Consider the following 16,041-nt stretch of genomic DNA (forward strand, 5'->3'; position numbering starts at 1 on the left):
CTACATATTTCACCTTGTTGTTGTTTCTGTAATACTGTTTTCCATTTACTCACTTCTTTCTACAGATGTCTAGCATTCAAGCAATTAGTACTGCTAATGAAAGGTGTATCCTGTAAAAGAGCTGCTCTGCAATCAGCTTCTGAAGACTGATTTACCTGTGTAATATTCGCTGTGTCGACTTGAAGTGCCTTCTTTATTAACTATCATGAATTGTTCAGATAAGGCTCTCTGTAAAGCCAGCTGCCTCTCTAGGTGCAGAAGGGTTTTGTGATCTCACACCCTACATTGCAAGGCAAAACTGTAATTCAGGAATATACCTTGAAAGACTATCGTTATTTCCCTCTGCAGAAGTAAAGGGAGGTGAGGTGATCAACAGTCCTCCCCCAGCTCTTGAACCCACATTCAGCTGACATTGCTGGGTGCTGATACATGAGATCTGAAAACAAGAGCAAGTAAACATACTTCCCATGTGTTAGTTTGTCGGCCACCCCCTCTTCTTAGAAATCACAGACACAGAAAAATTAGCTGGATGGACCTTTATATGTCAACTCATCTACCCCGGACTCCCATACCCACAGATCTGTATACCATGCCTTGCCCAGATAAACACGTATTGATGTCACTTCATTTACGAATTGGTACAAATGCCTTTAGTATAGATATGGGCATAGTCTAAGCAACTGTTTGCCTTCTGTTGTTCCTTGAGAATATAATAAAAATGGTCTGCACAGTAGCTTCTGAAGAAAGATAGCACTGGGGGGCTATAGCTGCATGAAAGGTCAGGAAGCTACACAATGGGATAATTCATGCAAAGCTGATAACAAAAAAACCACCAAGTAAAACCAACAGAGTTTATTGGAGAACCAGTAACGACACTGGCCTGGTTATGCACTAAAATGGCAAATTCATATCAATGGCATTTGGTGTTGCATCTGGTTACCTACAAAGGTACTCAGTGGCTACGATAATACAACTGTGCATGTAGAACAGCTTAGAAATTATTATGGTGAATACTCTTTCCTATTAAAATTGTTAGACTAAAGTATATTTCTTACAGTACTACTTTATAGCATGTGGTAATGGAGTGCACAGCACAAATTGCCATTTCTTCAAGTAAGTTATTTCCAAATATTTCTTCCTGTACAAAATGGTCAATCAATAAGTCCAGTCAAAATGTCAGTTTATTTTTAAGACTGTGTTATCTTTTCTGTGAACACCAGTTTTCTCTATGGGTAACTCCAGTGTACAAAATACAGCATACCGTTTACAGTGTGATAGAAACTTCAGAAAAGCATAAACATCAAACAAAAGATAGATGGTTTTAAACAGAACTTTTATAAAGCAAGGATAAACTTCCTTATCTTTGTAAGCATCACCACACGTTTCCAGAATAATTTTAGGACCCAAACCTCGAGCTTTATGAGCTGCTTATTTTTTTTATTCCATGAAGACAGATCGCAACATGTTGCAGGACTGTTTTTCATACATCACTGTAAGCATATGCGTAAATCTTCATCAGATTAAAGTCAATATGTACAAAGAGTTATTCAATGCAAATAAAAATCTAAGATACTGGATAACAGGGTCTCCTACACCTCTCAAAATACCGCTTACCAGCTGGAGATACACTGATACCGACATGTATCTAAAAAGATGCCTACAACACATTTATGTATAATTTGTTGTGACACTGACAGAGATAATACAGGACCTATTTCCCTTAGCTTACACATGCGAACATACAGCAGTCTTGTCTGCTGGATGGCTTGCTCTAGCTGCAGGTGTAAGGCATGTATATTTTAAAGATCTTATTTTAGAGGAATAAAACAGTTATGTTTTTCTTTCTCATAGAGAAAGCAACTGAACACATCATAAGTCTCTATTTTCAGTATCTGTGAAGAAGCGGTGTGCAGTGCTATTTATTTTAAACAGCTGAAATGTAAAAACTGCATTGATCTCTTCCAACCACAATGTGCACCTCTAGTTTGGTATCTGCTCAGAAAAGCTAGTTGCCCAAACCCTCTCTGGAGCCCACACTCGCTTTTGTAAAATTAAGCTGTATGTTATGAGTGTGTGCATTACTTTTTAAACCCTTCTCCTTTAGAAAGGAGTGCCTGACCAGATCTGAACAGAACATAAACCTCTGGCTGGCTTTATTAGTTCAGGGTCAGACGCTTTTGTCAGAAATGAAACCTTGCTTGAAACCTTGTTTCAGCGTCCTTGTAAAAGCCACCAAAGAAGGAGGCAGGACGGGAGAGGGAGGATGATCTGTCTGCATAGCTCACTGTCGAGCAAAATTCAGACCCCTGTTCCATTTATCAGCACACATTTTCCAAAACATGCAATATTATGAATTTGCAGCTAATTTTGTATGTTTAGGGCACGCCTGCCACCTGGTATTTTCAAGGAAACTGGTCAAGAAACAAGTTCATTATTTTCACTTGCTGATAGACAAGGTAGTGTAACCAGAACTGAAGTGGAGGTATGCAGCTTGTAACAAAGAACAGTGAGTATATTTGCCTGTCTAAACCAGTTTTTTTTCCACTATCCTGGACAAGGAACAAGAAGGTTAGTTCCTATTTTGTGCTTATTTAAGTACGAGTAAGATTCCCTAGATATGTTTCTACAGGAATAATAACAGCATTCACCCATAGAGGCCTACAGAAGTCAGTTTTTATATAACTATCTGCTTTCCACTGAGTCCCTGAGATTTGTGGAAATATGGTCAGCAGCAAGATGTTCTACTTTCTCTCTGCACTGTTTCCTCTTGTCACTGTTTATGCTGGGTAGGAAATTGAAATTTTTATGCAAACTACTTCTGGAGTGTATTAATGAACAAACGGGTGGAGGTTACAGTGCCAGGTACTTGCCTCTACAAGACTTAACGGCTAGTAGACAGTCATTTGTTAGAAGAAATGTTAGCTTGAAAACCTAATTGTACTGTTGGCTATATAAAGCAAACTTCCATATGTAGAAAAATTTCTATTCAACCATTTTTAAGAGGGACTGGGAGGGATGGAGGGGAGAAAGCTGGCTCAGAAGCACGTCACATTGCTTTTTTGAAGATGTAGGTGTTCTTTGAGGTGTTTAGACTCATACTCAATAGTGAGAGCTGCAAATATATGCCCTAGATGCAAAACAAAAACTGAAGCCCCCCCGAAAAAAGAAAAAAGAAAATCACGTTGCCATGCTCTCTGAGAAGGGAACACAGGCTGTCCCGTTGTTGTGACTTCTTTTCTGTGAAATATTCTATGCTGTTAAAGGTGATTTTCTGATTATAAGACTGAGTAACTGCTTGGATGTTTCAAGGGCTTTTTTTTTTCCCCATAGACTTTATCATTTAATCCTAAATTGAATAAAAGGTGATTCACAGTCAAATATAATCTGTATTTAATACCTGCTCAAGTCTTAGATCCACTGCAAAAAAATTACAGAAAGTACTGAGGTACTCTGTAGCGGTGTACTATTTTCAAAATGCTGTTTATTCTAGCAGCTGACCAGCTCCACTAGTACTTGGTAGTGGAAATTTTAAAAACTCCATAAAACTCTGAGCATGCTGTCCTCTAAACCTGCTCCGAGAGGGCTGAACATGCCACAGGCATTCTGTGAGCAGCAGAAATTATGAGTCATGTTTGCAACATCCTTTGCCCATGCAGATTCTTGGAATCTAGCAAGATAGGAATTCCTACAGTAGCTTTCCCTTCTGTGGGAACATTAATAGGATCTCTCTCTTCTACACAACTGCCTACTTTCTCTACTGTTAGTGTCTGAGAGATTTGGCTGAAGCTGGCCAAGGGTTTCAAAAGTAACCAGTAGTAGAGCAGACAGCATGTTCACACTGGTTTTCTTTCTGTAGGAAACTGAACTAGAAAGTGCTCGTGTTTGACCTGCCTCGGGGTATCTACCACTGGTAGCAGAGACCGCAGCTTATAATTCACAAGTGGCGATGGCATAGCTTGGGACGGCAGATTATTGACCCCAGCTGTCTACCCAGCACCCAGCACACAAAAGACCAAGCTGTTCATGAGACAGCTGGGGAATCACTGCCTTACTGAAACTGGCAACAGTTTACAGCAGCATCCTCTAAATGGGGTTCAGGCTATTCACAGTGTCTCAGCTATCCAGAAAAGCAACGTCAGAGCAAAGAGTTAGGGCTGGTAACCTCCTCTGCCATCCCCAGCTATGGTACCTCTTCTTGCTAATTGAACTGTGAACTACACTGATACCAGAAAATGACCGCATGCACTTGTAACAGAGACAGTAAAAGGAGGGGGGAAAGGGAGGCCTTTGCACCTATTCACATCTGAGCATGAGCATCAAAGATACCATACATGTACACATTACATTTGTACATTACATATACATATAATAATGTACATGTAATAACTACAAGTACATTGAATATGTATAGTACAAATGTTACATAATACTTTGTATATTACTTAAAGTTTTGATCTGCTTTATTGTATTAATTGTAAAATAGCTTGGGTACTATGCCACTGTGACACAGGCATGAAAGTAGTTGGAGTCCCTACCTAGACGGTATGATGGAGAGTCCCAAGATGGCGTAGAGCACTGTTTCATGGTGACAAACCTTATTTTAGAGCAGACGATAATCCATAAAAACAAGCAGTTTATCACGTTCGTATAAATTCAACGTACCTGACGTTCAATATCACATACATGTAAAGAACAAAATAATTTTACGTCTCTGATCGTTTTGTCAGGAGCAAATCGAGCCTGTTACCCACATCGGTATCATTCACAGGGCCAAAATTTTCGGCTGTTAGTCAATCCTTGTGTAAAGCTCTCATCAATAATAACGGGAGGTTTTCTCCAAGTGAGAGGCTGAGGTCTACAAGATTTTCCTATACCGCCTGTGAACCAAAGATACAAGAGATGTTCATCCTTCCTGTTCAGCTTCTCCCCCACATATACCACGAGAACCGAGACTCAGAGCAAACCGCCCGGGTTGGAAGACCCCTACCCGGGAAAGCTCCCGACGGGAGGGGACAGCGGCCCTTACGCCAACCGCCCCGCCAAACCCGGGCTCGGGGAGCGGCGGGCTAGGCCCTTCGCCCCTCAGCCGGAGCGCGGCCCAGCCGAGCAGCTGGGAGCCGCGCCCGCCCGGCGGAGCCTGGGGCGCGGAGGTCGGGCATCCGGGCGCTTTGCCGAAGCGGCAAGGCGAACCGAGAAGCGGCGCGGCAGGAGGGCACCCGCCGCCTTGGCGGGCAGCGCCCCGCGCTCAGTCAGTCACCCCGGTCCTGCCCGCTCCGCCGGGCCGCCTCCCGCTGCAGCCGCTCCTCTCCCTCACCTGGCGGGACCCGACACTGACCGCGGGCCCGGGGAAGGGGGACACGGCGCGCGGGCACCGCCAACGGCCGCCCTCAACGGCCGCCGCGCACGCCCGGCCCGCAAACCCCACAGCTCGCCTGCTGCCGGCGGCAGTTGGGCTTTTAACTCCTTCCTCGTCGGGGCGGCCGCTCCGGCACCCCGCGGGCTTCCCCTCCAGGCGAGCAGGCAGCCGCGACACCCCCCCGCCCCGCCGCGCGTTCCGCCCCCGGCAGGTTCTCGCCTCGGCCCCGCGCTCCGGGACTTTCCCTTCCGAGGGGAGCGAGCGCTGGCGGCCCCAGGGGCAGCCTGGCCCGGCGCCCGCCCACCTGGTGCTGCCCCGCACCTTGCGTGAGGAGAGGGGCAGGAGGCGGGGCGCGGCGGCGAGCCCGGCCCGTGGCGCTGCGCCGCCGGGGGCCGGTCCCCCGCCAGGCGGGGGGGAAGGAGAGGCGGCGGCCCCTGCCGCCGTAACCGCTCCCCATCCCGCCCGCTGGTGCCGCCCCCAGTATGGCGACACGGTAGAGGAGCGGCTGCGCCGGGGCGCCCGCCCCCTCCCGCCTCCCTCAGCACAGGCACGGCGCGCCGCGGGCGAGCGAGCGGCCTCGGCGGCGCTGCTGCCGCCGTTGCCCCCCACAGGGCTCAGCAGCGGAGGAGGATGGCGGCGGCGGGCGCGGTGGCGGCGGGCATGGCAGCAGCAGCGGCAGCAGCAGCGGGGCCGAGCGGCCGCGCGGCGGGAGCCAGCACCGTCCCGAGCAGCTCATGGTGGCGCCCCAGACCCGCGAGCAGCGGCCGCGCCGGGGCCGCCAGCTGAGCCGGATCCCGGCGGGCGGCTCTCCTCTCTCGACACCGACCCACCGAGCGACCCGTTACCCTCCCCTGGCGCGCCCTCTCCCCCCTCCCCGGCGCGACCCGCGCCTCGGATCGCCCCCGCCGGGGCCGGACTCCCACCACCCCCGGGCGCCGCGGGAAAGGCGGCGGCGGCGAAGGGCACCGGGCAGCGCCAGGCGGCGGCGGGACCATGGGCGCGAAGCAGAGCAGCCCCACCGCCGCCAATGGCCGCACCCGGGCGTACTCGGGCGGGGATTTACCTTCCTCCAGCAGCAGCAGCAGCGGCGGCGGCGCTAACGGGACCGGCGGGCGCTCGGCGGGCGCTGCCGGGCGGTACGCGCACCTGGCGGCGGCGCCTCATGCCGCTCCCGGCGGCGCGACGGCGGCAGGAGGGGCGGCGGCGGCGGCGGGGGGTGCCGCGGGGTCGGCCCCCCGGAGCAGGTCCTTAGGGGGGGCCAGCGCCTCTGGGGCCCGGGCCGCGCAGTCCGCCTTCAACATCCCCCACAGCAGCGGCCCCTACGGCTCGCAGGACTCGGTCAACAGCACCCCAGAGGAGGGCGGCCGGGAGCGGCCCGCGGGGGGCGGCGGCGGCGGCTCGTCCGGCGGGCCCCGGCTAGTGATCGGCTCGCTGCCCGCTCACCTCTCGCCGCACCTGTTCGGAGGTAAGGGCCAGCCCGCGGGGCGGGCGCGACGCGGCGGCGGGGGGGGGGGGGGGTTAGCTGCCTGTCGCTCTGCTGCGGGGCTGGGGGCCCGGGCGGGCGGGGGGGGTTTCCTTCCCCGGCTCCCGGCCCCGCGGTGGGACGGGTAATGAATCATCACTTTGGGGAGAGCGGCGGCTCTTTCAGGCTTGCGTCCGCCGGAGGGGGGCACGGTTTGGAGACGGGGTTTTCAGGCCAGCGTCTCCTATTGTTTGTAAGGAGAGCTGTGAAAGGGGGAGGTTAAAAACGAACCCCGCGGCGGTGCGGTCGGGACGGCGAAGAGGAAGCAGAGCCTCTCCGGCCGGCGACTTTAGACTCTAATAGCTGTAATCAGTGCCTGTGCAAATACTCTTGCCTGCTGCTTACATAATTAGAATTTAATTGGATCATGTGTCTCCGCCGTTTATTCTAAAATCGGACCAAACCCCTCTTTAGGTACTGATTAGTATGTGGCTGATGCTTGTTCCTCTTTCCAAGTTCTCGGGTTCTCGGTTCTGAAAGTCGATTAAGAAAAACAGAAGTTAAAGTAAGTTTCTTTGTTTATTTTCCCCCTGAGAGATGAGTAGAGCCGGATAGCTGTCCGTGCCGCTGAGGTACAGGCTTGCAGCACTCGTACCGTATAGTCTTGAGGATGGCCACATGTGCTCTTGAGGCAGAAGAAACACACAGCGAAACTCTGAATTAACCAAGAAGCTGAGGCCCTTTAAGAGGCATATTAGATGTGGAGCAAGTTGTCATAGTTTTTTGTCTCTCCTGTGATATTGAGATGAATAGGGCTGGTATAGGACTTGCATTTTACTTCCTGTGTTCTTTACCTTAAAAATCTGCCTGTAAGTTGCCAACAGCTTTCAAAGTTGCTGACTACTCTCAGTACTGCTTGTTCTAAAGATCGTTGTTCGTATAAGTCAAGCATTAAGGTGCAAGGTGGCTTTTAAAATTGATTAATTCTCTTGGTAATTCTAATATATGTATGTATTATAACCTGTCTAAATACTAACCAACTTCCCCAAAAACTTTCTTTTGGAAAAGAGGAGGCTAATGTAAAATTTCTACGTTTCTGTATTCTAGTTAATCTGTTTGCGAATACTATTTGTAGCAGGTTGGGCTTTCTTCTTTTCTGTAATGCAACCTGTTTTTAGCCAAAGCAGAGCTGTCTTCAGCCTGACTGTCATAGGGTGCGCAAGGTTTCTGTCACATGGCCTGCCACCTATACGTCTGTTGACCTGAAGATAACATAGCTGTTACTTCCTAGATCTAAAACTACCTCCTCCCAGCGCAGTGGTTGAACATTAACAGAAAGCTGTCAAACCCTATTATAATAAGGGAATATTTGCCCTTAAGAAAGAAAACGTAACTATTTTCATAGTACCAAGCTGCTCAATAGGAGTGCTTTGTTGCAAGGATGCTCACTGTACCGTCATGGTAGCTTGCGGGGGAAGAAGGTGCATGCATTTCTCTTGGTGATGAAAGGATGCCCTATCACGGAGCATTGTGCAGTTTGTGCTAGGCACAAGGGAACATGTAGCCAGTTGTTGCTCCAAGGTAAAACTTTTTTTTTTTCTCCTTGCTTAAACTATGTCTTGCAACCTGCCTTGCTGCCAGGAGGGAGTGGATTAAATGTAAATGCAGTGGTGAGGATCAATAACCTAGGAAAGTGTTTATTCAGATGCAGGAAGGTCACTTCAGAATAACTCTGAATTTGACCGTACTTTTTTATGGCACATAATCTATTAATTGCTGTACTACAGCATATTTTGTCTTTTGCAAATCTCTGAAATTGATATATTAAAGAGGATATAGGCTGAAATGGCGCAAAGCTCGTTGCTTTTTCTGGTGCGGGAAAAGTGCCAGGAGGGGTACACTCTCTTTATCTACTGACTAATAAATAAGGAATGCCATATGTTAGGAGTTTGAGTAGCAAGTCTGAAAATACGCTGTCCTTATGTGGTCAGAAGATGTTAATGAATCTACTTGCCGCTTGTCTTTTAAAAATCTTAGTATTTCTTATGGGGATGAATAACTTTAATCATAATACTGCAACACCTGTGAAGAAGGGCTCACTTGAAACATTATTCTTTTTTTCAATTTAAATATTATGTGATATCAGTGATACATTACTCCACATCACACTGAATGTTGGCATCCTTATTTAGTTGCATGCTTTGTGTTTTCTTGGTTCCTTGTAATAACTAGATGCTTGGAAGAAGTAGCCCCACTGGAGATCATATATTAGCATCAGCATGGTGAAAAATAACTTGAAGCATTGTTTTGTCCTGATGGTAACTAGCTCAAGCTTGTCTAGGTGTGGTATCTGGCATTTATCTTGTGTATCATAAGCATGCTTGAAGTCCCCTCCCTTGTTTTGTAACTTGCAAATTAGCCAAATTATTTCTTTTTATTGTGGAAACTACTGAAATTAATTTTGAGGATTAGCATAGCAATTCTATGAAAATTAAAATAAAAAAGAACAAGAATAACTTCCATAAGTTGAACTGAATCTCCAACTATTTATGTTTTTAGGCATCCTGCTTGGCTTCATCAATCAGAGACATGTGGGTGTTGCATTTGTTAAATTACTGTAATTAATTTGCCATTAGTGAATTATACTCTATTGTCCCTTTTACTGAGCAGCCTTGCATGCTGAAGTAATGTATAAATACTAACTCTCTAATGTAACGTACTTAAATCCATACTATGCTTGTTAATATGCCATTTGAACAAGAATATAAAAAGTATTATGTTATTGTATGTTAATGTATTAGAAAGTATGATCACTTATTTTCTATGTTCCTTTCATAGGAACTGTAGTAACAACAGCCTTTCCTGACTGTGAGGGTCTGATGTTCCTGTCTGACCTCAGGCTGGTGCACCTTTATGATCAACATATAACAGAGTAAATACTGCTATGTAACCTTGTGTCTCATCTTAGGGAGAGTTCAATTTACTGAATAATTGGGGCCTTGGTCTCACAAAAAAAAAAAAAAAAAAAAAAAAGATGTTTAACTTTGTATTATGAGCATGCCTGGAATAGGTTTAGAGCATTAAGCAGAGTGAGACCCAAATTCCATAAGAACTTATGGCACTCTCAGATGCAGAAGCCAAACCTGTACGTGACGTTCAAGCACTTTCTTGCCACACAGTGCCGAGTTCCAGCTTTCTTTAAGGCAATAATGCCGTTATCAGGAATTTTGACCAGAAGTTTCCCTCTCTGTTCCTCAGTGAATGGAACTTCCCCTCTCTCCCAGCCCCAAAGTAAATATTCTTACCTTCTGTTAAGAATAGCATGTAGAAGAGTTGGCCCTGAGATCCACAGTTAGTTTTTTCCACTGTGTTTTTAGGCAGTAAGTATTCCTGCGCAGATTGTCAGCACCGCAGTAAAGCTACTGCTGTAGTTACAAAATAGCTTGGTTTTGTCAATGATGCTTGCAGCAATTGGTTCAGCTAAAAATGGACAGTCTTTCGGAATTTTCTTTGCTTTAGGTAACTGCTGATGTGTTACTTCTGTCACTTAAAATGTTGACAGCTCCTCAGAACCTGTTTCATGTTTGTGATCCTCTTTCTGGGTGGTCACAACAGGGAGAATTCTTGGTGAAAACACCTAGTATAAGTATCCTTCTGGTGTGCAAATTTAGATCTTTTCTTGGGAATGTTGTTATAAGACAAGAATAAAGCCTTTAAATATTTTTTTATCTTTAAAAGTCTCTTAGGGAAGAATATGTAAAAATTCAACTGAAGATAGCAGATGTGTTACATATTGAGTCTTTTAAATATCCCCATCAGTTCTTCATTCAAGTTGATTGAGCAGAGACTATACAAGTATTATACAAAATCTCAGATTGCGTTATATATGGTCATATACAATTTTATATGATGTATTTATAGACAGGTTTTTAAATACATGGTGTTGTCAGATACAACTGTTGATGGCTTTCAGGCCTATATCAAGACTTGGAGTAGTAATCTGGAGATTAAGTTGCGTCTGTTCAACTTTATTAGGAGAAGGAAGTTTGTTATGTTCTTCTCAAGCCAAATAATGATCAGGCTTTTTTATGAAGTACTCTACACTCCAGGAGTTATCGCAAGCTACTGAATGTATGTAACATAGTATGGGTAGAACCTTATAGGTATGTTATAGTAGCATTTGTTTGTAATAATACCTGGTAGAAGTAATGAATGAATTCTTCATTCTATAGAATAAAGTTCACGAAAGCTGCAGGTTATAACCTGAATTATTTGTTGGATTGTGGGAAGCAGATATCAGTAGAAGAATGATGTGAAGTCTCAGAAAAGTTTTTTAGGTATCTCTCAAACTGCCTAGAAAGCCGCATCTTGTTTTGTTTTCCATCTGACCTGTTTAGTTATATGGTACATTTGAATATATTCTTGAGGTTCTCTTCATTTTTCTCACACTGTTTTTTGGCAAGTATGGCTGTGTTTTGGTCGCTTCCTTGCCTTTCTCCCCCAGTATCACCCAAGTACTATTGCTTTGAGAAATTGCAAAACTCTCAAACACTTCAGACTTTAATGCTGCTCCTGTTTTGCCAGGCAAATTTGTAGCTCTGCGGTCTTTGCCCCTGACTTGGGAGAAGTGTGGGAAGTGTGCTTTGCAGTGAGACTCTTGGGATATCCTCTGGTGTGAATCATGTTATAAGCAGTGAAACTTGCTGTTGCAGTTTCAGCTTGTATGTCTTGGTACCACTTGACATACCTTCACTTCCTGGCAGTTGTAAATCTTTTTTTGATGGTTGAGGAAGGCCAGTGAATCTTTGATACAATATATATTTCTCTGAATTCTTTTCTAACCATTCAGAAAGAGGATAGAGTGTAAGGATTTAGTCTAATAAAAACTGTAACTTTTTCATAAAATTCTGCCTTTTTTTAGAGGTATGATAACACTGCTATTTGCTGTTGTGAACACAAAAAAATCCCGTGTGCATTTTCAGATGGTTTTGCTGTTGCAGCTCATAGGTCTTAGAAGGTGCAGCACAGTGAAAGCTAAGAGGCTGTCTCTGCTTTAGTGTTTTGATTTGTTTCTATTCACCTTGCTGCACCAGTGAAACAGAATCATATCCATGGTTGTCCACTTTGGAAGAATGAGAGCAATAATAGTGAGGGGCTGGTTGAAGTCTGCTGATTGTAGAAGAAGGTTAAAATGGAGACCAGTCTGAAAGCTGAGAGAAGTGCAAACATGTCTGTACATATACACATAACTTCGCAACAACCACAGACTGGGGGGAGATAGATGTGTGCCTCATTTTCTTTTCAGTTATACCAATGAGTTGACTCCAGAGTGAGAGAAAAGAGTCACTTTTGCAGTCTCTGAAGACATGGGAGGTTTTGGAAATGTATTAGCATTCCATTAACCAAAATGCAGGTTGAAAAATCCAGTGTGCTATGAGAGCAGTCCAAGGATAAGTCTATTGATAGGAGTTTCAGAAGAGCAGTTCTGACAGATGGGTTTGAGGAATCTGATCCCTTTTCAGGGTCTTGCTGTTCCTGTGTTTAGTGGGATCTTCTGTTGTTCCTGCATATGTACAGTGGGCAGCATACAGTTCCTGGGTGACAGCAGAGATATAAACTCTCCTAAGGAGAGGACAGGAAAAAGTAGCAAAAAGTCCTACACCATGACCCACCTGCTCCAGCTCAGTCAGGAGAGTGCTTTTAGTCTCAGATGTTGAGTATTTGGACAAATGAGCTAAAAGAACTGTTTGGATCTTCTGTGCTAGTGCAAGTGAAGCCCATGGGAGCCATGTTTCATTTTCTCCAGTTGGAGACAGGTCTCTCTGGTGATGAGAGACTTGGGGCACTGGAGTAAAGACTGAGGTGAGTGATAGACAATCTTTGAAGGGCTGCTTTTTCTTCTCCTGCCTGGTAAACAAAAGGGGTTAGGAGAAGCCAGATAATAAAAATGTCAGCACTGCATTTAGGGGAGAAATGTAAATAGTTAATTGTCTGAAGAAAAAAGAACAGCCTAATTGTAATGGCATATATAAATATTTCTTTTGGCTCTCAAGACAGTGATACTACCTGATTGAGCCTTTGCAGTGCCAGTTCAAACAAAGGCCTTCCTCTTTAATGTCTTCAGAATACCTATCCAACCCTGATATCCTGACAGTGTGCCTCTCCTCATGTTCTCTCACATAATTGCAGACTAGTCACCAAAAACCTCCCAAGTCATTTTTTTGTCTTATAAAGAAAGCCTTTTGTCACTGCTAGAAATTCAAGACTATTTTTAAAACACGTTGCCTACTCATCTGTTTGGGTAAGTTGTCCTCTCCTGTTCTTGCCAGCTGCTCATGGAAAACTTCATCATGTAATTGTTCTTGATTTGCTGTCTTAGCCTTGCATGAAACTTTAAAGTTTTGAATAATGTTATGAAGATTTTTGAGTAGGTTTTCCCTGCTATTTGCAGATGCATGAACCAAATTTATATGATTTTCAAGATTTTTCTGCAGTGTGTCTACTGCTCATTAATGGTTTAATTAGTTTCAGCAAAGACATATGGTCGTTTCGACAAATTTGTTCATTTACTGTGGTAATGGAGCATGTTGTTCTTGCAGATGTTTAACCCATGAAAAGAAACAGTGATCAACCTTTGAGTGCTCTGAGTTTCTATTTTGGAATATCTTTAAGGACACATATCTTATCAATTAAAAGAAAACAATTTGTATAAAAACAATTACCTGAGTAAAACCAGAACAGCACTTCTTAAGCATCCAGGAAAGTGGTTTTGCTGTCTACTCTCTGGTTAGGTATTTCCTAAACAAGTGCCTATGTTCCTAAGGCCACCTTTCCACTGTAAATGATCATCGTGACTTTCATAAGGATGTCTCACTGTGCATCCAGAGCTCTTTGACGTCCGTTCTTTGGTAGGCTTCAAATTCTTCACGCTTGCAGAAATGGGAGGGTAAACCATAGAAAGAATGAGGCTGGTTCTCACTTTCACTCCAGACACGCTTCTGTTTTCTGCATGGAAATTGCATAGTATTGACCCGGAGAGATCAGGAAGCACGCAGGAAAATCTTGTAGGGCTCAGGATGTCTGACTGCCTGCCAAACAGAATATGAAGTGTTGTGTGGGATTCAACTCCGTTACTCTTAGTTGTTTTTAGGAACTGACCTACCTGGGCGTTTTCTTCTTCCTTGTCTGCTCTGTCTAAAAATCAGACCACCACAGCCTGTGAATAGTCCCCAAAGGGTGGGTGTGCTGCATACCATTGCAGATATTTTTAGTAGATTCTGTTTGCTGACTGACTTAGTGTGCTATAAATACAGAGTTCTCATCTGGTATGCACTTTGCATGTCTTCTAGTAACTTATAATGAATTCACCTAAGAATAATGGCAAGAAAAAATGAGCTGTTACAATTTATTTGGCTTTCTATATGAAGTGTCATTTATATAAAACAATTATTTAGCAACATTTTAACTGTAAATGGCTTTTAAAACTAGTGGTGTTCCAAAACACTTCCTAGTCAGGCTACCATAATTAGTCCCTATGTCAGATTGATTTATACTGCAATTTCATTATGGTTTTAAAAATTGAAAGTGGAGTTTTTAGATACGAGGGGTTAGTTGAGCATCTGGAATAGTATCAACACTAGTAAATTACATTCTTTGTTATGTCAGTACTAGCATGTTGCCTGAAAACGCATAAAGGCTATTCTGTGGGGAAAAATGAAGCTTTAGTTATGATTCTCCTGGGAATTTTTTTTGTAAAGTATAGGTGTATATACATTTGCTTGAGTTGAAATATAGTTAAGGCACTTACTGCATTTTTTAAATTATTAGGACTGAATGCAAAAAGGGGAAGGACCCACTTATTAAAATACAGATGCATCTGAGTATTGAATTTGACACAAAATTGAAGGGAGGGTTCTTGCTGAATTGCGCTGACCATAACCTAAATGCAGTTTTTCTGTACTGCTAAAATAAAAACTGTCATAGTGTACACTAACAGATGTGGCCTTCATGAAAGAAGTTTAAAACTGGTGAAGTTTTCCATGTGCAGCAAAAGAAAGGTCTGCTTAGAAGTGCTTCCTGCAGATTGCCTGAACACACAGACAGTGTTTTGAGAATCTTAAAAAAAATTATTTTATAATGAATTCTGGGCCAATCTGGTGATAGTCTTTCAGAAAACTTAAAAAATAAACTGTCTTCCTGCCAAGAATCCTAGATAATTCACTGAAAATCGTGTTGCTTTTGAATCCTGACTACCTGCAGCTATCAGAAGTTTTACTTCTTGTGGACTGAAGAACATCACTCCTTCTTAATTCTTGAGCATGCATATGGATTGAAGTTCCAGTGTGGGGAAGAATCTTGCCTGTCTTGAGAAAATCCTGTGGCCCTACCAAATAGAGCAGAGCATCATCAGTTAAGCAAATTTCAGAGAGATAATGGTGGACAATCTCCAGAATATAAAGAACAGTGACAATAGTAAAATGCAGTTCTCTATGGTCATTTAACTGCTTTCACCATGAGGCAGTCCTCTTTCTTCTCATTGTCTTTGCTGCATCAGCAAGGATGACTAGAGTAGCCTAAAGCAAGGATGGCTGAAGTAGCCTAAGAGGTCAAATTGGAGGATTTGCTGTCCATTTTCTTCGGTGTTTTGCTGTCTTTTGGGGAGAATGAGTTTAAAATCACACCCCTGCATTCTGAATATTGTAAGGCATATTATGCTTGTGCAGCAGGTGGCTCAGGGCTCCTATAGTCTCTTAAATTGGATAAGCATGATTCATCTTCAGAGGTGATTTTGATGAAGTATCCTGAAAGGTAGTGTTACTGAGTTCAGGTGCAAAGTGCCCAAATACAGCGTTACCTATGTAACTTTTGTCTAGAGTTTTTTAATTTTTCACTGTTGTGATTTTGCAGCCTTAATGGTCAATTAGGGTTGGTTTGAGTGTTTTGGTTTGGTTTTCTTCCTCCCTAACCAGGTGCGTATAGTTGTTAGAGGTAATCAGATCAGTGTGGATAGATGCTTGTTTTATTTATATATTGGGAGTAGTACTAAATATATGACAAGTTGATTGTTGGAGTTCAAAACAAAAAAGACCCCACTTTTTGTTAAAGCACTATCACTTTATTAACAAATTACAATTCCAAAATAATAAAACATAATTGTAAAACTACTTCCACGTTTTTTAAAGTGCTGTGTAAAGAAGTAAAATACCTGCTCCACCCGTGCAGT

The 16,041-nt window shown here is 44.1% G+C and overlaps 1 protein-coding gene across 1 annotated transcript in view; it reads left to right on the forward strand.

The window, feature by feature from the left end:
* Positions 1–6,345: 6,345 nt before the first annotated feature.
* ZNRF2 (zinc and ring finger 2) overlaps positions 6,346–16,041 on the forward strand; it is a 63,581-nt gene continuing 53,885 nt past the window's right edge. Inside the window, exon 1 of the mRNA XM_052796984.1 lies at positions 6,346–6,821. Within this exon, the coding sequence (XP_052652944.1) occupies positions 6,350–6,821 (472 nt within the window). The 5' untranslated portion in view covers positions 6,346–6,349. The remainder of the gene's footprint in view (positions 6,822–16,041) is intronic.

This window comes from Harpia harpyja, chromosome 1 (assembly GCF_026419915.1).
Source record: "Harpia harpyja isolate bHarHar1 chromosome 1, bHarHar1 primary haplotype, whole genome shotgun sequence".
NCBI lineage: Eukaryota > Metazoa > Chordata > Aves > Accipitriformes > Accipitridae > Harpia > Harpia harpyja.